The 23768-nt window shown below is 36.5% G+C and overlaps 1 protein-coding gene across 1 annotated transcript in view; it reads right to left on the bottom strand.

Moving 5' to 3' along the window:
* LOC127561358 (beta-1,4 N-acetylgalactosaminyltransferase 2-like) overlaps positions 1-23562 on the bottom strand; it is a 39892-nt gene extending 16330 nt beyond the window's left edge. Inside the window, exons 1-6 of the mRNA XM_051996630.1 lie at positions 23459-23562; positions 21551-21657; positions 18881-18918; positions 14986-15166; positions 13744-13830; positions 7627-7814 (exon numbers count right to left, since the gene is read on the bottom strand). Of these exons, the coding sequence (XP_051852590.1) occupies positions 7627-7814; positions 13744-13830; positions 14986-15166; positions 18881-18918; positions 21551-21657; positions 23459-23562 (705 nt within the window). The remainder of the gene's footprint in view (positions 1-7626; positions 7815-13743; positions 13831-14985; positions 15167-18880; positions 18919-21550; positions 21658-23458) is intronic.
* Between the last annotated feature and the right edge of the window lie 206 nt (positions 23563-23768).

Raw genomic sequence — 23768 nt, 5'->3', positions numbered from 1 at the left:
TCATTTACTTTATTTTTTGTATTTTTTCCTTCTTATTTGTTTCTTCTTTCACAAATGTGACTAATATAGAAATATGTTTTATATGATTGCACATATATAACCTATATCAAATTGCTCATCATTTTAGGAAGAGGGAAAAAAAGTTTGGAACTCAAAATCTTGTAAAATTGAATGGTGAAAATTGTCTTTACATATAATTGGGAAAAAATAAAATACTCTTAAAAAAACAAATACATACCACATACTATCATATGTCAGAGTTGTACATAGAAAATCAAATATCTAAGTAATATGTAAATACACAATACAAAGCATTATATATTGAGATTTCATAACAGATAAATTCATTCATTTATTTATTTATTTATAGGACACAGTATGTGTATATATACATACACACACACACACACACACACACACACACACAGAAGACCCAAGTGACTGTATAAACAAGCTTCTCTCCTATTACTCCAAGAACATCATATTGATCAGCCCAATCATCAGTCCTACTATAGTACCTCACTATCAGTTCTGTATCTTCATTATCCTGAGACTCACTGGCCACATATCCAGTCCTGAAATAGCAGATGGCCCAAATTGATGCAATCATCTCCAGTTCCTAGTTTATCAGGCTCTATAAGCAGTCACATTTCTCTTTGAGTCTATAAAAATGATTATTAAATGAGCAGCCCCTGATTTCAATCTGTCCTTCCCTATCTGAACAAAGATCTCCCCCTCATTCTGGCTGAATCTTGGAAAACTTGGCAAACACTCCAGAAGATACCAGTTTTCTCTTCACCTAAATCTTGATCCAGATCCTTCCCACTGAGCCTTCCTCTGGCACCAAGTGTTCATCTGCAGCTGGTGAATAAGCTCTCCTTAGAGATCCCTTTTAGACCTCTCCATTGTTCTCCTGGTTACCAGAGAGTGCAACTAACTCATTTATAGGGAGCTGCAAAGCACCCTATTTGCAGGTCCTGATCGTTCCATGAGACTATTTTGTAGACTGTTAAATTACCCAACCTTTCTGCTCTTTAATATGGAGTCGGTCCTCTATGCCATTTTCCACTAATTTGTTAGTTTCCTTCCACTGGACGCTAAGATTTTTTGGTTGATCTCAACTCTCTGGTTACAGTTCCTTAAAGCAAATTGCAATATCATTTCTTATTCTGTCCTTCTGAGCTAATTCGATAATTAGGTGTTAAAGCCTCTTTTTACTTATTTCAGAGCCCAATGATATCCTATTTGAGTCTCCACATTTTCTCCATTTTCTTAGATGTCAAAGCATAGGTCAATAGCACAAGCAGTAAGTAATTATTCTCTCCATCAGTCTGATATCATACCCACATAGCAGCAGACAAAATGTTCCTAAGCAACCCATCCTACACTTACAAGGAGTGATCCATCAGGGCAGCTGTGACTGTCATCCAACCTCAATAAAGATGGAGTGAAAACTGTAGAATTATTCCAGATCATATTATATTTATGTTAACTCCTCAGAGTCTCCAGGATTTTGAAGAATATGTAATTAAAACTCTGGTTAGAGAGAACTATGGAGACAGAATGTAAATCAACATATGTTATGTTCACTTTTTTCCTTTTTCTTCTTTTTTTTCCTCATGGTTTTTCCCCTCTTGTTCTGATTTTTCTCTCCCAACATGATTTATAAATATGTATTTAAAAATTAATGTACATGTACAACCAAAAAAAAACAATAACAAAATAATAGAAAACAAGTTGAACATGGTATGGCATAGTTCTGTACATCTCTACCAATTTCTACCAAGTCCAACACATGCTTGAATAGTTTGCTTCAAAATCTTGAGCCTGATCAGAGGGAATCCATACCCAGAAAAATACTTCTCACAACACCTCGACTATTAGAAAAGCCTCCTGGTTACTGGTTGGGTAGGTCTGAGTGTCCTTGGCAAAGTGATCCATCCCCCTAAGATAATACATATATTATCCCTATTCTCTTCTAGAGACAAGAAGTCTGTGGATATTAATTCCAAAGGACCAACAGAACATGTTCCACACCATCTGCAGAATTTTCTCTTGGCTCGTGTTTCCACTGTGAACATCTTTTTTCTTTCTTTTTTTATTTAATAGTATCTTATTTTTCAAATTGCATGTAAAGATAGTTTTCAAAATTCATTTTTAAAGATTTTAAGTTCAAATGTTTTCTCTTTTCCTCCCTTACCTCCTCCCACCCCAAGACAGCAAGCCATCTGGTAGAGATTATACATATACAATCATTTTAAACATGTTTCCATATTATGTGTAAATCTTTTGAAACAATGGAGCATCTTGCTTTCAGTACACTAATTTGCTTGTTGCAGTTTTGCCTTGTTATTTATGTCTCATTCTCAAAGAGAACCAGTGATATAACAAGTGTGATGTCTTGACTTGCATGGAAATTGGATTTAGGTGAGGCAAAATTGTGCAAAGTCATCCCAAGGCCACGTGAATGATCAGTAGCAGTGATTTAAGGTTAGGGCATCTGATTCAAAATTCATCACTTTCTAATACTTTCTAATACTCCTTTAGTTACAGAGTGCCCTCCAGAAAGACATTCTTGAGACCCCTGAGGATGATACCTGTGATTCTTGGTCTGTATCACATCTACTAGACTCTATCTTACAGCTGCGCTTGCCACCAATTGTACATCTCAGTTACTGCAAGGAGGATTAAGTCAGCGCTATATTTAATCCCTGTATTAGCACACTCTATGGTGGAGGTCACAGCCTCTCGGGTTTGCTTTCTTTCATGAGCGGCTTTGCTCCCTGCATGTTTCAAATTGCTTTCCTTCCTTCAATGAATGTAATCAAGATTTTTAATGTGCCTGCCTATGAGACAGATAAAGCATCCATGTCCATAGTGTCCTCCCTGACTGGTAATGTATGCTGAGTTTATAATCTGGCAGAAGTGTCGCTACCCATCTCTGCTAGAAGCGTCCAATTTTGTGGTTGTCAGAATTCATCCATGTAAAGGGAAGTTGAATTAATTTCAATTAAGTAACTGGGGAAAAACAACAATGGTGATCCTAGAGAACAGACCAGGAAACGTACCTCCCTTTTCCCAGCAGAGAGGTAGGAAATTAAATGGGCAAAATAGCATATACATTGTTGGATACTGTTACTATATTGGATTTCTGCTTATTGTTTTTACAAGGAAAGGGAATTCTAGTCTGCACTGGAGGAAAAGGGGAAGATAGTTCCTTTTCCCAGGGGGAAAAAACAGAAAACAAAACCATGATATGATGACAAAAGGCATCATTAAAATATATTTTGAAAAAATAGCATTTCTAGTGCATGCATTTTGTTGCTCTATTTGCTATTTACTGACTCTAGTGAGTCTTCTGAACATGTTTTGAGGTCCCCAGAATGTCCCCATCTTTATTTAAGTTGTTTAAAATGATGATGATCAGGTAACAATCCCTTATTGGGGTCTTATTCCCTTATTGAGTACTTATTCCCTGAAGAAAAAGAAGCTACTCGTAGTTTAAGTTGAACTTCTCTAAATCCTTGACACGGGACATTCAGGGCTACCATGACATTCTCTATCAATCATGTCATCCCTCTCTCTGCAAGCTTCTGCTTGAGTTGTCAAAGTTGAACTCCACTGAACTCCAGTTCAATGTCTACAGTAGTCTTCTTGTAATTGGAGTAATCTGAAATTGGTACCTGTCAATGACAAAATCCCAAATTCTCTGCCAAGAATGGGACTCCAAGTGATCCACCCTCCATCTCAGCGACATGTGATAGTCCTTAGGGAACTATATGGTATAACCCAAATATGGGGAGTCCTCACTTAGTTTGCACACACACACACACACACGTAATACACAACACACACAATGATACACAGACATATACACAATACACACATGCACACAACACACATATACACATACAAACCTAGTTCTTGCTCAGGCTACAAAAAGATATGCTAAACATGCCTTTCAGAAAGTCAGTGGAATAATAATTATATCCCCACTGCCCATCACAGTACATCATTCTACATCTTTAATCCTCATTATCAATACTGGGTCTAGGTGCAAAAGATCCAGAAAAGGTTGGTGGGATAGGGACAGGTATCAAAGTCTTTGTAGATTGAGAGACAGCCCCTCCCCGCTCCCACCCCGGTGACCCTGATCTCATTTCCTGATGCTGGTCCAGTTAAATCTGGCTTCTACAAACCAATCCCAAATTCCTCCCGGACCAGATGGCCCCAAACACAGTGTGTATTTCTTGACGCACAGTCAGTACCGCTACTTAAATGCGTGCTTTGAGTTCAGATCTTAAGCCCCTTTTCTCTTCTAGAAAGAGCATCCCTGAATAATGAACCACCACCCACCAGGCTCAGCCCGACTTCTTAAAACAGGATCTAGTGGATCTGAGCCAGCTTCTTTTTTGATCTCTATGACCGAGACCTGAGGTGCCTTGGAGTTATGTGAAGCCACATGTTTTTACTTTCACCCATTCTCTCTCTAAGATATATTATTCAGGTTCTTTGAAGCAATTTGTCTTCTGGGTATTAGAATTTGCACTAGGGGAAAAAAACTGTTGCTAGAAAATGAGCAAGAAAAATATATTCTTATATTATATTTATTTTGTCCTTTGTTCTGAAGGGGAACATGATACCAGGGACGTAATGCCATGACATGCAACTGAATTGGATTTAAGTTGGGGAGGATCCATCTCCAGTCGCCTTGGTCCCACTGGGCCCAGGCGGCAAATGCATATTACGGTAACACGGGCAGAACCAGAGAGAGCAGTAGAACACGGCTGGGCTCTGCTCCTGCGATATGCAACTTCCAGGAAAATCCAGACTTCCCCAGTTCTAGAGCAGCAGAACATTAAAAAGGTGCCGGTGACTTTGTGATATAACTTGGAAGTTTTACTGGTAACTTTGAGAGGATTTGGTTATGTTAATGAACCAACCCCCAGGTGGCCCAGGTAAGAGCAGATGGATTCACAAGACACACACACACACACACACACACACACACACACACACATACACACACACCCCCGTAATACACAACATACACACGATACACAGACATATACACAATACACATAACACATACATACACACACAAATAACACACACATACACACAATACTCACACATATACCCAACACATGTAAACATATGTACACATGCACACAACACACATGCAAAACATATATAACACAACACACACGATACATGCACACACAGTACACATATACACCTATACATAGCCATATGAACACATGCTCATACATGCATACACACAACATACATAACACATAATACGCATATTCAGTACACATGTATACAACATACACATAATATACGCATGCACACATATACACAATACACACATACACACAATATACACATATATATATACACAAAACTCTATGAAAGTGAGACCTCAAACTCCTTCCCTCCACATCCACATCTTCCATCTCCATCTGGTCCACACTTCCTCGTGCTCCCAACTCCAATCTCCTCTTCTGTGAGTGATCCCCTGCCCTCTCTGCCTTCCATCCTCTTCCCCACCCATCCCCAGTTCTCACGCCACTGTACCATTTTTCACTACTTGTCTCTGCCTCTCTGTGCTTTTTTGTCCCCATATACTCTGTGTTTAATTAAGTGTGATTGCTGCCCATTTCCTACCATCAATCATGATTTTTTCTGGTAAGTACCCAAAGAACTAGATGTGCCTGCCCTTTTTTCATAACTTCATAAATTAATAATCAATTTACTAATAACATCCATTTATTATTTTCAAATTGCTATAAGTAATTCTGGATACATCTCTACACATACAGCACAATCCTCCATTCTGAAATCCCTTGCTGCCTCAAGTTTAGGGGATAGGATTTGGAGTGATAATAACTATGCTTATAAAGTTTGAGCCCCCATGCCAGTGCATTGTAAAACAGAATAAGCAAGAACTAGGAATTGACTAGCTAAAGCACAATAGCAAGGAAATTTTGCAAGGGAACATAAAAGCAGTGGGATTATTCTCAGTTCCCATTCAGAAATGGGCAAAATATCCCTCCAAGAATGGCTGAACATGATTGTAATGGAATATTATTGTGCTTTAAGAAATAATGAGCAAGATGATTTCAGAAAAACTAGTCTTACGTGAACTGATACAAAATGAAGTGAGCATAACCGAGGGAACATTGTATATAGTAACAATATTGTATGATGAATAACTATGGATGACTTAGCTATTCTCAGCAATACAATGATACAAAACAATCCCAAAGGACTCATGATGAAAAATGCCATCCTCCTACACAGAAAGAAATTAGGGCATCTGAATACAGACAGAAGAATATTATTTTTCTCTTCCTTCTTGCCTTCCTTTCTTTTTTCTTTCTCTTCCTTCCTTATTTCCTTTCTTGTTCAAGTTTTCTTCCACAAAATGACTAATGTGGAAATATTTTAATATTGCATAGTTAATAATCAATATCAGAATATTTACCATTTTGGGGAGAGGGGAATGGGAAGATAGAAATTGGAAATCAAAACTTTAAAAAATGTTCAAAATTGTTTTTACATGTAATTAGGAGAAAAAATAAATTATTATTTTAAAATACCCCCTCCCCAAACTTACATATAGGTATGAAAACTATCTCTCCTGTGCTGCCAAGTAGGGTAAGAGCATCAAGTCATTGAAAGTCTCCTTCATTATTCACTACCTAGCATGGAGATCTGCCGATGCCTCTTGGGTGAAGCATTTTACTTTTCTGACTTCAGATTTCTCAAAATTCTTCCAGAACTTCTAGGTTTGGAGAAGCATTACACATTCACCCATGTGGCTACTTTTCCTTCTCTTCATTCCAACTGCAGACCACTTGTGCCCTCTTTGCCTTGACTGATCCCTGCATAATAATTGTTCCTTTTTAAAACTCCCATAACTCTCAGAAGTCAATCTGATTTCTTTCTGAATGTTGACTTTATTCTGTGTTTTCCTCCTAAAAAATAGAATCTAGGACAGACAAATTCTGATTACTTGGTCCAAGCTTGGTCCTAGAGGACTGATGATAAAATCTATCTTTTCTCTCCCATTAGAGAGACGAGGAATTAAAAATGTAGAATGTGGTTTATATTCTCAGAAATGATCACTATTAGTTCATACTATCTTAGGCTGGGGTGGGAGAGCAAGCATTAACTTCTTATATAAACTTAATGAAGAAATAAAGGACCTAAGTGCTAAAGTGCTACTTTCCATCTCTTACTGGACTGAAGTCCTTGGGGGATGGAGTTGTAAGAGTCACTAAGAAATGAAGAATATCAACAAAGTACTTAGATGACTGAAATAGGCAAGAAAAGGCAGGGGAATGTCTTTAGGCTTCATTTACCATTGATAAAACTTGGGGCACAGCAAACATTGGAAGCTAAGCCTAACAAAGTTGATCATCACACAATATTGCTGTTAGTGTGTATGGTATTCTCCTGGTTCTGCTTATTTCACTCAACACCAGTTCATGTAAGTCTTTCCTTTTAAGAAGCAGCATTCGTCATCCTTCACCCCGGGGGTTCCCACACTCCTCACCACAGAAGTTACTGGATCCTCCCCCTATCCACGGCGGGCTGGGGGAACCTTCAAAAACCTACCTTTGCAAAGGGCATGATGTAATGTTCCACATAAGGGTCATCAATACTCTTTGGATTCTCACTGTCATCGGCCACAATCACAGTCAAATCTGGGTAATATTTTCGGATGCTCCAGAGCAATTTCCGAAACTTGTGGGGTCGGAGAAAAGTCTTGGTCGTGATGGTCACAAGGGCATTGAGCTTCCTCCCTGGGAAAGGAAATAAGAAAAAAAAATCACTTTTTTTTTGTGATTGTGAGCACCTGTGAAAAATGCTGAACAGTTAGATTTCCACAGAATGTCATAAGCTTCAAGGGAAGGTAAGATACCACCTATAAATATCCCTGACTAGAGGGTTTTCAGAATGTGAGAAATTAAGGAAGGTTACATTTCCACAGAACAATTAAGTTTCAATATCTCAGAAGCCTTGAGCAAATGAAGAATTGGGGAGCTAGGAAGGCACAAGTGAACTTAACCAAACAGAAAGAGTCTTTTTTTTTTAATTTTGAGAAAACCACAAACTTAAGATAATAGCTGATTCAGCCCAAATTAGTTGCAGTCAATGACCTGACTTGACCAAATTATCATTGCACCTGCTTAATAGGTTAACTAAATATTAAACAATACTATCTGTAAGAAGAGTTTTCCGCCATATATATGTTGGGATATATGATGAGGGAAGGGAAGCCATGCTTATACATATTTAGGGGGAAACATATAGTGAGTATATAACCAGAAGAGAATAGATCACTCTGTTCTCTGAAGGGAGGGGCTGGGTCAAGCTAACAAGTATGATGCTTCTCTCCCTTCTGTGCTCAGGCCCCACTTCTGGACAGAAACATTAAGATGATTCCTTAAGATTTTTCTTTAACAAATTGTCCTCAATATCTGATTTTCAGTGTCAAAAGTGATTTTCTAATTCTCTTTTCTTTTTTTTGGCATTATTTTTGTATCCCCAGTACTTTTATTTTATTTTTTTAATTAAAGCTTTTTATTTTCAAAAAAATATACATGGATAGTTTTCAACATTCACCCTGGCAAAAACTTGTGTTCCAAATTTTTTCCCTCCCTTCCTCCTACTCCTCCCCTAGATGGCAAATAATCCAATATATAAATACACTTTTTTTTCCAGGAAGGCTTCCTGGAATTTCTAGATCCTGCTCAATTCAAGATCCAGTTTTCTCAAATAAAAGCCTGGATAGCACTGAATGATCAGAGTATAGACATAAGGATTCAAGGGGATTAGCTTCAGGAAGAGGCTGAACCACGAGGCATCTCAACTTACTTCATCTGTCTCTATTGTCATTTGTATTCTCTATTTATTCAATGTTGGAGAATTCAGCATGCACACTATTCCTTTTCTGAACTGTGTACTGAGACTACATGATTATTCTCCCTATCACATTAGGAACTCTCTGAAAATGGGGAGCTTATGGAGAGATGGGCAGTACAGTGGACAGAATGCTGGGTTCTAGTTTGTCAAGAGAACAAATTCAAATCCAGCTGCAGACATTTACAGATTCTGTGGCCTAGACAAGTCACTTAATCTCAAACTGCTTCAGTTTCCTCAACTGTAAAATGAGAATAAATAATAGCACCCACCTCCTATGGTTGTTGTCAGGATCAAATGAGATATGCAAAGTGCTCAGCATAGTGCAGGTGCTTAATAAATGTTTATTTTCCTTCCTCAAGAACAGGTACTATTTCATTTTGTCTTTTTATCTACAGGGCCTGGCATATAATAGCTGAGGTAAACTGAGATTAAGTGATTTACCAGGGTTACACAGCTTGTTAGTATCTGAGATTAGATTTAAATTTGGCAATGAATCAAGAAAGGCATACCAGCATAGGAAGTGCAGCTTGAGCTAAACTTTCAAGAGCAATAAGAATTCTATGAGGCAAGGGTAAGGAGGAATGAATCTGTATGGATGGCAGGCTGCACAGGAAATGGAATACTGTATTGCAACAATCGAAAAAAAAGCCAGTTTGGAAAATGGAATACATGAAAAGGATTAATATTTAATAGAGCAGGAAAAGTAAGCTGGCTCTAGGTTGTGAAGAGCTTTAAAAAGCCAAACAGAGCAGTTTATCCTTGATTCAAAAGGAGATAGGGAACCATTTTGGTTTCCTTTTGCTGGTTATTCAAAATATTTTTTATTTTATTGTTGTAGTTTGATGAGAATATACCCACATGAATAATACTTCAAATTCTTCCTTGGCATTCTATGCATTTCCCCCCTTATTTGTGAGTAATTATTCTGGTGAGTCCTTGGATGTCTTCTAGAGTAACTTTCTGGTCACTTCTATCTTCTATCTCTTTATCTGTTATTCTTTACTCTCTCATATTCTGGGGCAGCTAGGAGGTGAGGTAGAGTTTTAAACCTTGTTCAATTGATTTCAGAAAAACCTAGAAGGACTTACATGAACTGATGCAAAGTGAAGTGATCAATTATATACCTCAACAACGATACTGTATGAGGATGTATTCTGATGGAAGTGGATCTCTTCGACAAAGAGAAGATTTAACTCAGTTTCAATTGCTCAAGGATGGACAGAAGCAGCTACACCCAAACAAAGAACACTGGGAGATGAATATAAACTGCTTGCATTTTTGTTTTTCTTCCCAGGTTATTTATACCTTCTGAATCCAATTCTCCCTGTGCAACAAGAAAACTGTTCGGTTCTGCACACATGTATTGTATCTATACTGTGACCTCTTTAACATATATAGGACTGCTTGCCATCTGGGGGAGGGGGTAGAGGGAGGGAGGGGAAAAATCGGAACAGAAGTGAGTGCAAGGGATAATGTAAAAAATTACCCTGGCATGGATTCTGTCAATAAAAAGTTATTTAAAAAAAGAAAGAAAGAAAGAAAGAAAGAAAGAAAGAAGAAAGAAAGAAAGAAAGAAAGAAAGAAAGAAAGAAAGAAAGAAAGAAAGAAAGAAAGAAAGAAAGAAAGAAAGAAAGAAAGAAAGAAAGAAAGAAAGAAAAAATATGATTAGGAAAAAAAAAGTGAAGTGATCAGAACCAAGGAACAGTAATATTGTATGTGATCAACTGTGAATGACTTAGCTATTCTCAGTAATACAATGATCCAAGATAATTCTAAAGAACTCATAAAAAAATGGTATCTAAGTGTCGTGAATCCCTAAGCTTCTAGAATAAAATACAAACTCCTCTATTCAGCATTCAGTACCACTCACAATCTAGCTTCAATATCTTTAACCCAGGGCTTCTACATCATTCTTGTGCTGTGAACTCCTTTGACAGACTGGTGAAATCCATGAAACTCTGCTCAGAATTATGTCTGTTGTCTACATCCATAATTGAAGGAATGCTACATTTTAGTTGAGGTTAATAAGAATAAAAATATAAATTTTTCCCCATTCAAGCCCATGAACATATTCATACTCTTTGATCCAACAATACCACCCCTTAGATCTATATTCTAAGGAATTCAAAGAAAAATGTACAAAATTTATGTATAAAAATGTTTACCATATCTCTTTTCGTAGTGGCAAAGAATTGGACATTGAAAAGATGCCCATAAATTGCAGAATGGCTGAGCAATTTGTAGGATATAATTGTGATGGAATACTATTGTGCCATAAGAAATGATGAGCAAAAAAACCTGAGAAGACATAGTGAACTAATGCAAATTGGACAGAACCAGAAGAGCACTGTACACAGTAACAGCAATATTGTACAATGCTCAACTAAATGATTTAGCTATTTCAGCAATACAGAGATCCAAGCCAATTCCAAAGGACTTATGATGAAAAATGCTATCTACTTCCAAAGAAAAAACTGATGGAGTCTGAACACTAATCAAAGCTAACTTTGTTTGAAGCTTTATTCTTCTGGGGGAGGGGAAGTTGTTGGCTTTGTTTGGGTTTTTTGGTTTGGTTTAGTTTGGTGTTTTAATCTGTGTTTTCTTTTGAATCATGGTAATATGGAAATATATTTTCCATGATTGCACATGTATAATTTATATTAAATTGATTGCCTTCTCAGTGAAGGGAAGTTGAGAGAAGAGAAGAGAATTTGTATTCAAAAATTTTTTAATGTTCAAAATTGTTTTACATGTAATTGAAAAAAGTATTTTAAAAAAATTTAAGAAAAAAATAATCCCTGTTCTACTACAGATTTCACATTATTTGTTCTCCTCTGCTCTGTAGATTGGCCACACTGATCTACATTCTATTTCTTCACCTCCACATAATTGTTCAAGCAGTTCTTTGTGTCTGAAATGCTGCCCCTCACTCCAACTCTTGGAATCTCTAGCTTTCTTAGGCTCAGCTCAAGTGCTATATAAGGCTGTTCTCAGTTGTCAGTGACCTCCTCAAAGAATTATTATGTGTGTATGTTTATATGCAATAAATAAAAATGTATAATAAATATTATATAACATGTAATAAATAGTACATAATAAATGTAAATATGGAACAAAATTTGTAATTCTTTATTTGTGAAGTCATGTTTTCCATCCCCAATTAAATGTTAATTCCTTGAGAAAGGCCGGACTTATTTCACTTCTGTCTTTAACTCTTATGTCCAGCATAGTGCATAGTAGATAGATGCTAACTCAGTACTTGTTGGATGAAAAATATAACAAGTTAGTAAAACCTATTAACAAAAACTCTTGAAATCTCAATGTAATATATTTTTTACCATGTTTAACATATATTGGATTAACATATAATTGGATGTTATTGCTATCTAGGGGAGAAGGGGGAAAAGTTGGAACACAGGGTTTTGCAAGTATTGATATTGAAAAATTATCCATGCATGTATTTTGAAAATTAAAAAGCTTTAATAAAAGAAAGAAAGAAAAAGAAATCTCAATGTAAAAGAGAAAAGAAAACAACACACGTTGACTTTTCTGGTTAGGTTTGGCAAAGGAAAGAAAAACAGTTGAAAAATAAATAAAAATTGATATATATCAGGCTATATTTAAGACTGTTTAAGAATATTTTAAAGGTCATTTCCAAATTAACAAAGAAAAAAGAATTATAAATAAAGGGTGAGATGATGATTTCAGGGCAAAATTCCCAAGGAAATATGTTACTTTATCCTCTTGTTCAGATGCTTAGAGTTGGGTTTTTTTTTTTTTAATTTCAAGACCAAGCAAGAAACCTTATTTTTTGTTTGTTTGTTTTGATTTCTTGAAATTTATTAATTTAACATTTTCTTCATTTACATTTTATTAATTTGTTTGTTTGTTTCAGGTTAAGGCAATTGCAGTTAAGTGACTTAACCAGGGTCACACAGCCAAGAAGTGTTAAATATTTGAGGCCAGATTTGAACTCAGATCCTCCTGACTTCAGGGCTGGTGCTCTATCCTCTACACTAACTAGCTGCTCCCCCAGTTACATTTTAAAACAATTATTTTGTTTTTAAAACTTTTGAGTTCCAGATTCTCTTCTTTGTCCCCATCTCTAGTCCCATTTTTTCTTTCACTTAGTTTATTTATTTTTAATACATGTTGCTTTATGAATCATGTTGGGAGAGAAAAATCAGAGCAAAAGGAATCATGGGAGAGAAAAAAAAACAGAAAAAAGAAGTGAACATGGTATGTGTTGTTTTACATTCAGTCTCCTTAGTTCTTTTTCTTGAAGCAGATGGCATTTTTCTGTCCAAAGTCTATCAGGATTGCTTTGGATCACTGAGCCACTGAGAAGAACCATTCTTGACGTTATTGTGTACAATGTATACCTGGTTCTGCTTGTAACCTTTTCAGGCCTTTCTAAAATCAGCTTGTTCATCATTTTTTATGGAACAGTAATATTTCATTATCTTCATGTACCACAACTTGTTCAGCCATTCCCCAATTGATAAGCGTCCACTCATTTTCCAATTTTTTGCTACCACAAAAGAGCTGCTACAAACATTTTTGTACTTTTCTCTCCTTTATGATTTTGTTGGGATACAGATTCAGTGATGGCTCTGCTGGCTCAAAGAGTATGCACAGTTTTATTGCCCTTTGGGCGTAGTTCCAGATTGCTCTCCAGAATGGTTGGATCATTTCACAATTCCACCAACAATGTATCAGTGTCTCAGTTTTCTCACCCTCCCCCCCAACATTTATCATTATACTAGAAACCATTTCAATAGATTTCAGCACTTACAAAGGACTTACCTGGACCAGGGTCAAATAACTTAGGCATGATGGGCTGGCGGATGATCACAGGAAACTTAGCTACTGAATAGCCCGACTCAAGACTCACTGGAAAGAGAGGGGATAAGGGATCAGGGTCTGGACATCTCCACATTTGGATTCAACTTCAAAAAGCTCTGTCCTGGAGAAGGTTGGGGGAATATGATGAAAATCATAGGTATCCATTGTGATGTTCCTTCTGACATTCTACATACAGTGAAGAAGTCCCTTAATTTCTCTTGGCTAGTTACAAATGGAAAATTCTTTGACCCAAACGTATAATCTATTTTTGTCTCTATGTCTGTGTATGTCCTCATCATCTGCCTGCAAACTTCCCTATTGTACCAGAAGCTTCTTGAGAGTAGGAACTCTATATCTCCTATTAGGAGTGTTTATTATTTGTCTTTGCACATATCAGAGCCTGGTATATAATACATTGTCACAAGTAGACACTTGATATATGTCTTTTAAATGTCTCCTCCTTCATCTAGGCCCTTTCCTTCTGGGGTATCTCCCTTGCTTCTTCTCTAGAACCCATCTTTAATGACCTGATTTCAGAGCTTTCTTCTAGAGCAGGGTTTCTTAAACTTTTTCTACTCACAACCCCTTTTCACCTGAGAAATTTTTACTTGACCCTAAGTAAATAAAAAATTTACTGTTAAGAAGTCACTTTGAGTTACAGGTTGTGAAACACAATTTAAGAAACTAGGTTCTAGAGGTGGTAGGGAGAGAATAATTCACTTCATGAGCCTTTGTTTAGGGCATTGATTGTACCCTCCTATGCAGAGTATGAGCAGGTCCTTGAGTGATTCCTGGAGAATGAGTTCATTGACAGAGAATGTCTCGAGATGAACTGGTTGATTTGAACTGTGGTGGGAAGGATTGTTATGGGAGGATCCCCTCCTTTGGTAAAATGTCCTGAGGTGGGGAGACTCAGGAGACTGAAGCAAGTAAAGAAACACTTTCCTCTACTCATCCCAACTTAAACTGGGGCAGCTTTCTGGAAGAGGCACTTTGTGAGAGTACTAATGCACATTTTTCTAACAATGTCTATTATTACTATTATTATTAGCTGAGGCAATTGGGGTTAAGTGACACAGCCAGGAAGTGTTAAGTGTCTGAGGTCACATTTGAACTCAGGTCCTCCTGACTTCAGGGCTGGTGCGCTAGCCACTGCACCACCTAGTTGCCTTTGTTTCCTGAGGTTTAAAGATGGTATCTCACCAATATCCATAGTGTTGGAGTAGTACGTGGTACTGGTATAGGTCACATGCTGAAGGATGAAATTTAACACATTTATGGAAGAGGTCTCAATGATCAGCTGCTTCTCCCCTCTACCCAGTACCTCCTGACCTGGGGTATCGGCGAGACTGTTAAGTTTGCCTAGAGAAGCCGTTATGGTAACCTAGAGTTGGGGCGGTGGAGAAGAAACGTTATATTTCTGCACTGGACAATTACCCTTCCTGCCCCCACCCACCCACTCAACACCCCCACATTGGATTAAATTAAATAACCCCAGTAGGCAATTGCATTGAGAGCACGTGTTCTTAATCTCAGTCTATCAGTCTTTATTCTAGAAACTTACTAAGTTCTCTGGGTCTCAGTCTCCTTTATCTCTATCAATCTTCTTCCCTGTAACTAAGGATTTTTTAGTCTTTCCCTAACTGCATTGGGATGATGAGTCCTGTGTTTCATTGACATTGTACAGATTTTTGAGAGAAATGATTATTAATAGCCAATGATTTAGAGCGATCCAGATTTTCTCCCCCTTTCCCCCCTAACATCCTCATTTCAAAGCTCAGTCTCTAAAGGACATTAGGTTTTTTTTTATTTTTTGTAAACTTTTTTTAATTAAAGCTTTTTATTTTCAAAACATATGCATGGATAATTTTTCAACATTGACCCTTGCAAAATTCTGTGTTCCAAATTTCCCCCCCTTTCCCTCACCCTCTTCCCTATCTCCCCTATCTTGCCATCTGGCAAGTAATCCAGTATATGTTAAATATGCTAAAATATATGTTAAATTCGATATATGTATGCATATTTATATAATTATCACACTGCACAAGAAAAATCACATCAAAAAGGAAAAAATGAGGAAGAAAACAAAAATATACAACAATAAAAAGAGTGAAATTGCTTTGTTGTGACAGTCCACACTCAGTTCTCACAGTGATCTCTCTGGAAGGAACTGGCTCTCTTCATCACAAGACCATTGGAACTGGTCTCTTAAGGACAATGTTGATGAGATTGGATTAATTTTCTCCTCAACCTTGTTCAGACCCCACTAAGATGGAGAAGCCCATTGTGTTCTACACAGGTGTGGGTGAAAAATTCTTTGATTTGATTCCCCCAAACTGGGCAATTTAATAGTAAATGGCACAATCAAAGTTACATTCTCCCAATCTTTCATTAGAACAGGCCCACCTCTCATTGTTATATTTATTGTCTTTCATTAATTGTTAATCAATCAGAGGGATTGCCACCCTCAGGAATAGCCTCTTCTTAGAGCATATAAACTGTGAGCTCACCCCCATGATTCCTCTTTGGCATCCAGAATGTCACTGACCCATTTTATTGATCATATGCTACCATTATTAATAAAGTGATTAATTATCCAGAAACCATCTCTCAAACTTTTTAAATGTCAAGTTATTGTTGGAACACCTTCTAGATATAATGCATCTTACCATAGCAAACATATTGTTACAACTAATATTGCACAAGGATTCATTTATTTTCAATGTGTTCTTCTCAAGCTATGACTTCAAGGTGCCCAGTTAATTTCTTAACATACTCAACTCCAGCTACTTCTTTCATGACCATAAACTCATTTTGTCTTGTCTATAGGAGATAAAATTGCTTGTGCATCTAACTTGTTTCCAATGAGTCAATTTGATCTCTAGATTCAAACTTAAATCTGTCTTTACTTTGTCTTGAAAAATATTAAGGATTTTACATTTATCCCATCCAAATGACATTGTGATGTCTTTCAATAATTGGCAGATGCACAGTGAATTTAAATTGTGTCCCTGAAAAATTCCACATTTTGTACAATTCTTCTTGACATAAGTAGCCTATTTTAAATAGAGAATGGCTTTCCATGTGGATATCAAATATTTGGAAATTCCCACATTACCTCAATACATTTTATATTTATGGTATATGACTAAGACATGACTGAATAAAAGGTTCTGTAATTATGAATAAAGGGAATGTTGATGTTATGGTGCTTTCTAGAAGCTTATTCAATATTTATCAAATGAATAATTAATTGCTCTTTAAATCTTTCAAACTTTTTGGCATATACTTTTTGCTCCTTGGCCAATTATATTGTTTCCTTCAAATTATCTATAGACTGTTTTGTTGTTGTTGTTGTTGTTGATTTAAAATAATAAGCTCTGAATGTTTTGTAGAAAATGTAAAAAATGTACTCTGGAAGGGTCATTGCTGTTTTCATTTTTTGAGTTAAAAAAAAAAGGATGCATCAGAGAGGAAAATGGTAAAAAGCCCTTTATTAGTAATTTGTGCAACATCAGGAAGCACTTGAGCCAATACATATAGACCTAATCCTATCACTTCCAACTTTGTAGGGAAGTTAGAATTTCATGACTATTCCCTTGACATGACTGGGTTTTTTTTTGTTGTTGTTGTTCTTGTTCCTTATATTACTGTTACATAAGGTGTTTTGTATTTGATCCAACTTGAATATTTTTCTGCATTCTTGTTGTAACCACAATCAATCAGACATTTTCCAGAACTTCCTTCTTTAGTGTTTTTCTCTCTCCTTTTTTTCTTTCCTCTCTCCTAATTTCTTTACCTCTCAAGTTTCTATATTATCTTTAAAATATACACACACACAAATTGTCCCCTCTTCCCCCACCACATACACACACTAATTATCCAGAAACGACCTCTCAAACTTTTTAAATCTCATGTTTTTGTTTTAATGGCTTCTAGATATAATGCATACAGCAGTCAAGTGTTCTACGTCAGCATTTGGCTGATCCTCAAGAAACTTCCTCCATAGTCACATTCAATGCCTTTTCTAAGAAGTTCTCTTACATAGCTTTACCTTCTATTTTCTTGACTGTGGCAATAGCCGTCGAATATACCATTAAGTGTAGGTCCTAAAATATTTTCAGATTGTAAGATATTGTGGGAGAATGCCTTCATATCATGACTGTTTTAATGAGTACCAGCTTTAAAAATTGTTTTAGTATAGTTGATGTATTAATTGGGTTCATTACGCAAAAAAAATGCTTTTAAAATTCTATTCTCAATATACCCATCCCCATTTCAAAATCATTCAAGACATCACCATTATTTTTGCCAATCATTTCATTATTAGGTACAATGTGTTCAGATTCTTCAATTATTACTTCTTCAGATTTAAATAACCCCTTAATTTCTGACCTTATTTCATCTCATATGGATTTAAAAATGAAGTTAATTCTCATAATTTCCCTTTGCTGATCGATTAGTAATATGCTGTTATGTTACATGGAGTTGAGAATATTGTTGACAAAAACTAATACCAAATCCTTGTCTACAACTGGTAAAATACATTTTTGATTTATTATATATTCTTGGTACATAATTAAAGCATTCATATCTCCAGTCTATTTCTCATATGCTCAAGGGTTTCCTAATTTAGTGGTTAGTGCCATCTGAATCAAAGCTTTCCTAGGTAGGAATGTGGATTTTTTTTTTTTTTTTTGCTGAGGTAACTGGGGTTAAGTGACTTGCCCAGGGTCACACAGCTAGAAGTGTTAAGTGCTTGAGACCAGATTTGAACTCAGGTCCTTCTGACTTCAGGGCTGGTGCTCTATCCACTGTGCCATCTAGCTGGCCCCAGAAATTGGAATTTCTGAAGACTCCTGATCCAAAGACACATTCCACTGATCACTGGCTATCATGCTGACCAAAGCAGAGGTATATCCAAGGTCAATATTTTGAGCTGCCTTCCAGATCTCTACAGCTACCATTATGGTCTCAAGGCATAGTGTTCCTTAGGCTGCAGTTTCCTTATCTTACCATCCTCCTGTCTCGATAGAATGGACAATCTGATACAATTTGAATGGGTTATTACTATCACTATCATAATAGTGACTACTACCTTGTAGATTGATGCATCTGGTCCATCAAACTGGAGGCCTTGAGAAAAAATAGAAGAGAGGACAAAGATAGAAATCAGAGCAGCTACCAGTGGTTTCTTTGCTCTTCTTGAAATTTTTTTCTCAATTAACAAACATTTTTTGTTCTTCCTCGCCTCCTTCCCCTCTCATCCAATGAAAAACAAAACAAAACAAAACCCTTGTAATAAACTAGATAAACAAATTCTCACATTGGCCATATCCAAAAATAATTGATCTTTGGATTCAGTTTTAAATCTTGTGCCCATCACTTTTGTGTCAAGACAATGATGGATTCATTTACTTTCCTGGTAAACATGGTATGAGGCAAATAGTAATTAGAACTGAAAAAAAAATTAAATACTTTTCCAGTTGTAACGAAGGAAGAAGAAAACTCATAGCTCATTCCACTCCTCTCCCATGTAATATGTCTTTCTGCAAGAAAGTAAAGGGGAGGGGCAGCTAGAGGGGCAGCAGGGAGTCAGAAGGACCCGAGCTCAAATACAGCTTCAGATACTTAACACTTCTTAGCTGTGGGACCATGGGCAAGGCACTTAACTCCAACAGCCTCAAAAAAAAAATAAATAAAGGGAGATTCTTAAAAACTTCCCCTTCCCTCCAGTAGGTTTTACATGGAGGGCCTGAAGTGGCCAATAGGAAATGGGTATACTCTATCGATTTTCTCATCAATAAAATCGGGATGACAAAAATGTGAAGATCAAGTGAAATAATTGTAAAGTGCTTTGCATAGTTTCTTGCACATAATATGTATCATATAAGTATTAGCTATTATTAAATTACAGAAGGATCATCATCTGGGTTAATCAAGGAGTTTCCTAAAAAGGAGTTATCTATATCTATATCTATATCTATATCTATATCTATATCTATATCTATGCATCTATATATAACATGCTGATTGCTGTAAGAAATAATGAAAGATGTAGGGAAACTTGAAAAAACTTGTATGAACTGATATAGAGTAGTTCCTTGCACATAGTAAGTATGATATAAATGTTAGCTATTATTTAATCATAGATGGATCATGATCTGAGTTAATCAAGGAGTTTCCCTAAAAAGGATATATATGTGTGTGTGTGTGTGTGTGTGTGTGTGTGTGTGTGTGTGTGTGTGTATATATATATATATATATATATATATATATATATATATATATATATATATATAACTGTAAGAAATAATGAAAGATATAGGGAAACTTGAAAAAACTTGAATGAACTGATGCAAAGTAAGCAGAACATGAACTTCTACAGTAATACTATTGTGAAAAAAAATGAACAATTTTGAAAAACTTTAGAACTCTGATCATGCAATGACTAATCCTAATTCCAAAGGGATGATGCTGAAGCATGCTACTCATCTCTTGACAGAGAGATGATGGACTAATATGCAAAATGAGATACACATCTTTTGTGATTATTGTGGTGGTTGTTGTTTAGTCAGTTAATTGGGTACAACTCTTCATGACTCCATTTGGAGGTTTTTTGTCAAAGATACTGTAGTTTTGCCATTTCCTTCTCCAGCTCATTTTATAGATGAGGAAAACAGGGCAAAGTTAAGTGACCTATCCAGGATCACACAGTTACTACCTAAAGCCAGATTTCCTCCTGACTCCAAGGCTGGAACTCTATCCACTGTGTCATCTAGATACCCCATATTTGGACATGGTCAATGTGGGAACTTATTTTACTTGACTATGAATATTGTTAAAAGGGAATTGTTTTTCTTCTTTCTTTTTTCCAGTGAGTGTAGAGGAAAATAAATACATAAATAGAAAGATAGATAAATGAGTGAATGAATGGATAGATAGATAGGTAAATAAGTGAATCAATGAATGGATGAATGGATGGATAAATGAATGAAATGAATGAATGAATGAATGAAGGGAAAATAAATAATTATTCACTGAAAAATTGAATTTAACTTGAAAGTTATATCCAATGTGTTTCTCAATGGGAAGTGTCTTTGGAATCTAATTTAGGAACATCTGGCAGCTTTGTCATGCTGATATCAATTCTGCTTTTTGCTATTAAGGGTAAAAATTATCAGCCTCCAGTCTGAAAAGAACTGTTTTTTTTTCTTTCTCTAAATTAATTGTATAGTATATACATATTCCCTGAGATTTAAGTGAAAGAATGTAGGGTCTACATTTCAAAGACTTTATGCTTGTTTCAAATAAATATATTCTATAATTCTATTCTATAATATTCTATATTATATAGACTACAATGGGCATGGGAGCAAAATGACGGTTAGCCATGTCAACCAATAAACCACGTCAGCTAAGAAGCTAAAAGCCATACCTGTTTCATGAACTACTAAAAAAAATTCCCATGACTAAATTACAAATTAAATTACAAAAATAAATAACAAAATAAATAAATTACAAAAAATAAAATACAAAATAAATACAAACAAAGGTTCATGTCCACTGTGACGTACCACAGCTCAGAGACTATTTTGTCTCTTTTTCTGCCTCCAAGGAGATCCATCCTTGTGTCCAACCCAGAATTAGAGATAAGACAACCTAAGGTCTTTTTTTGGAGAGAGATCTACAAGGAGCTGCCCCTGGGATGATGGCTAGAGAGCACGGTGGGCTTTAGAGAGAAGCAGACGGCGGGCCCCACACCTACCTGGGATCACCACGGTGTGAAACGGCATCACCTCCACTCCATAGACTGGGTACCCAAAAGGAAGGTTGGGCTCAGCCAGCAGAGGCGGAGGGCGAGGGAGCCCCTCTCTGCTTGAGAGAAAGAAACCTTAACAGAATGGACTGCGATCTGCCTGCCCAAGAGCAGATTAAATCATTAATTAGTTAATTAATTAATTGAGTAATTAAATGATCCTGTGGACAAAGCCCCAGCCCAGTCTGAGGAAAGAGACATGATTCCCACCCAGGCTGTTCTCAGCCACTCAGTTGTGTCCCGCTCTTTGTCCATGAACCACGCTCTCCATGAGGCTTCCTTGGCAAGGACATTGGAGTGGTTTACTACTTCCTTCTCCAATGGATTAAGGCAAACATAAGTTAAGTAACTTGCCCAAAATCTCATAGCCAATAAGTGTCTGAGACGGGATTTGAACTCAGGTCTTCCTGGGCGTGGTCTCTATCCGTCAGCAACAACAGTGGGTACAATGGCTAAAGGATTGGGTCTGGAATGTGAAAGATCTGAGTTCAAATCCAGCCTCATAAATTGACTAACTGTGAAACTCGAGGCAAGTAATCACTGTCTGCCTCAGTTTCTGTAAAATGGGATTCATAATCTGTTTCCCAAGGTTGTTTTAAAAATCAAATGAGGCAATGTTTGTAAAGACACTTAACACTATGCCTGGCATACAGCAAGTACTTAATAGATGCTTGTTTTCTTCCTATTAGAATCAGAATGACTTGAGTTCTAGACTGGCTCTGTTACTAACTCAGGGTGTAATCCTGGCTAAGTTGTTTTCCCTCTCTGGGACTTGGTTTCCTCATCTTTAAAATGAAGAGTTGGAACAGATGACCTATACGATTCGGTAATTTAAGTAGCTGGTGAAAGAAAGGGTATTGGACCTGAACCTGAGTTCAAATCCAGCTTCAGATACCAGCTCTATAATCCTAAACAAGTCACTTAACAAGTGTCTGGCTCAGCTTTCTTATTTATAAAATGAGGATAATAATAGCATATACCTACCTCCCAAGGTTATTCTGAAAATAAAATGAGATGATATTTTAAAACACTTTCCTTAAAGTAGTGTGAAAATGCCAGTTATTTTTACTGTGATAAAGGCACGATCCTGATCTAAAGAGATTTCTACAATTTACTTGTCTATTCATCAATCTGAGAGATCAGTGAGAACAGATCTATTTCTTTTTTCCGGAGCTTTTCTCCCCTGACCCCCATAGTTCTACTCATAAAGGTATTAATCAGTGCTAGTGACTGAGGAACTCTCTTAGAAATTTACACATAAGTCGATATACACATATATATATGTATTATACATTTTCTGTGTGTATATGTATATTATATATGTGAGAGCATTTTTATATATACATGTATATACCATAACATTCAGAAAAACATGCAAATATAGATGCATCTATATATACATATACATATACACATACCCACATACCCATATAAAATCAAGTCATCTATACCTACAGAAGATTTAAATTTCCAATGGGTTTTTTCTCCCTTATTCTCCCTTGCAAAGTTTCTTTTTTTCCCTTTTTTTTTTTTTTTTTTTTTTTTTTTTTGCTGCCTTCTCCCCTGTTTCTCATTGATCTGATCCACTTTCACCAAGTATTTTAGAACAGAGACTGGACCCATGTACAGAACCTGAGAAAGGGGAAAGAGGATGCACTATTAACAATTTCTCTCTTGGGGCCCTCCCAGAAGCCTGGTCCTACCCAGGACAATAGGTCTGCTGTCCAAGACAAAGGTGATTCTACCCTGCCTGAAATATAGTGTCTGATTCCATAACCAATTCCTTTGTTTTCTATTTAAGTCCTTTCCTCCAGAATTTAGGCAGAATGATGCTGCAGAATATCCTATCCACATTACCTCCTCTGGAAGTGTTTAAACTCCACCTTTCTTCTTGCTTTTACTTCACTGAGGTCACTCCAGCTGTAGGCATTTTGATAATTGTAACTTTTTACCCCCTCCATGCCTTCACATGTACACTGCTTTTGGGGGAACAAACTAAAGAAAGAAAAAGCTGAATTGTAAACACAGAAGCAGGAAAATCCAATACACCTAATCATTTATCCCGAAAATCAACGAATCAGCCAATGAACATTCATTAAGTACCTACTGTATTGTAAACTCTCTGTGAGGCACTGGGATCCAAAGACCAAAAAAAAAAAAAAAAAAA

Source organism: Antechinus flavipes, chromosome 4 (genome assembly GCF_016432865.1).
Source record: "Antechinus flavipes isolate AdamAnt ecotype Samford, QLD, Australia chromosome 4, AdamAnt_v2, whole genome shotgun sequence".
Taxonomy (NCBI): domain Eukaryota; kingdom Metazoa; phylum Chordata; class Mammalia; order Dasyuromorphia; family Dasyuridae; genus Antechinus; species Antechinus flavipes.
Note: the sequence above shows the minus strand (reverse complement) of the source record. Positions and strands in the feature narration are given on the sequence as shown.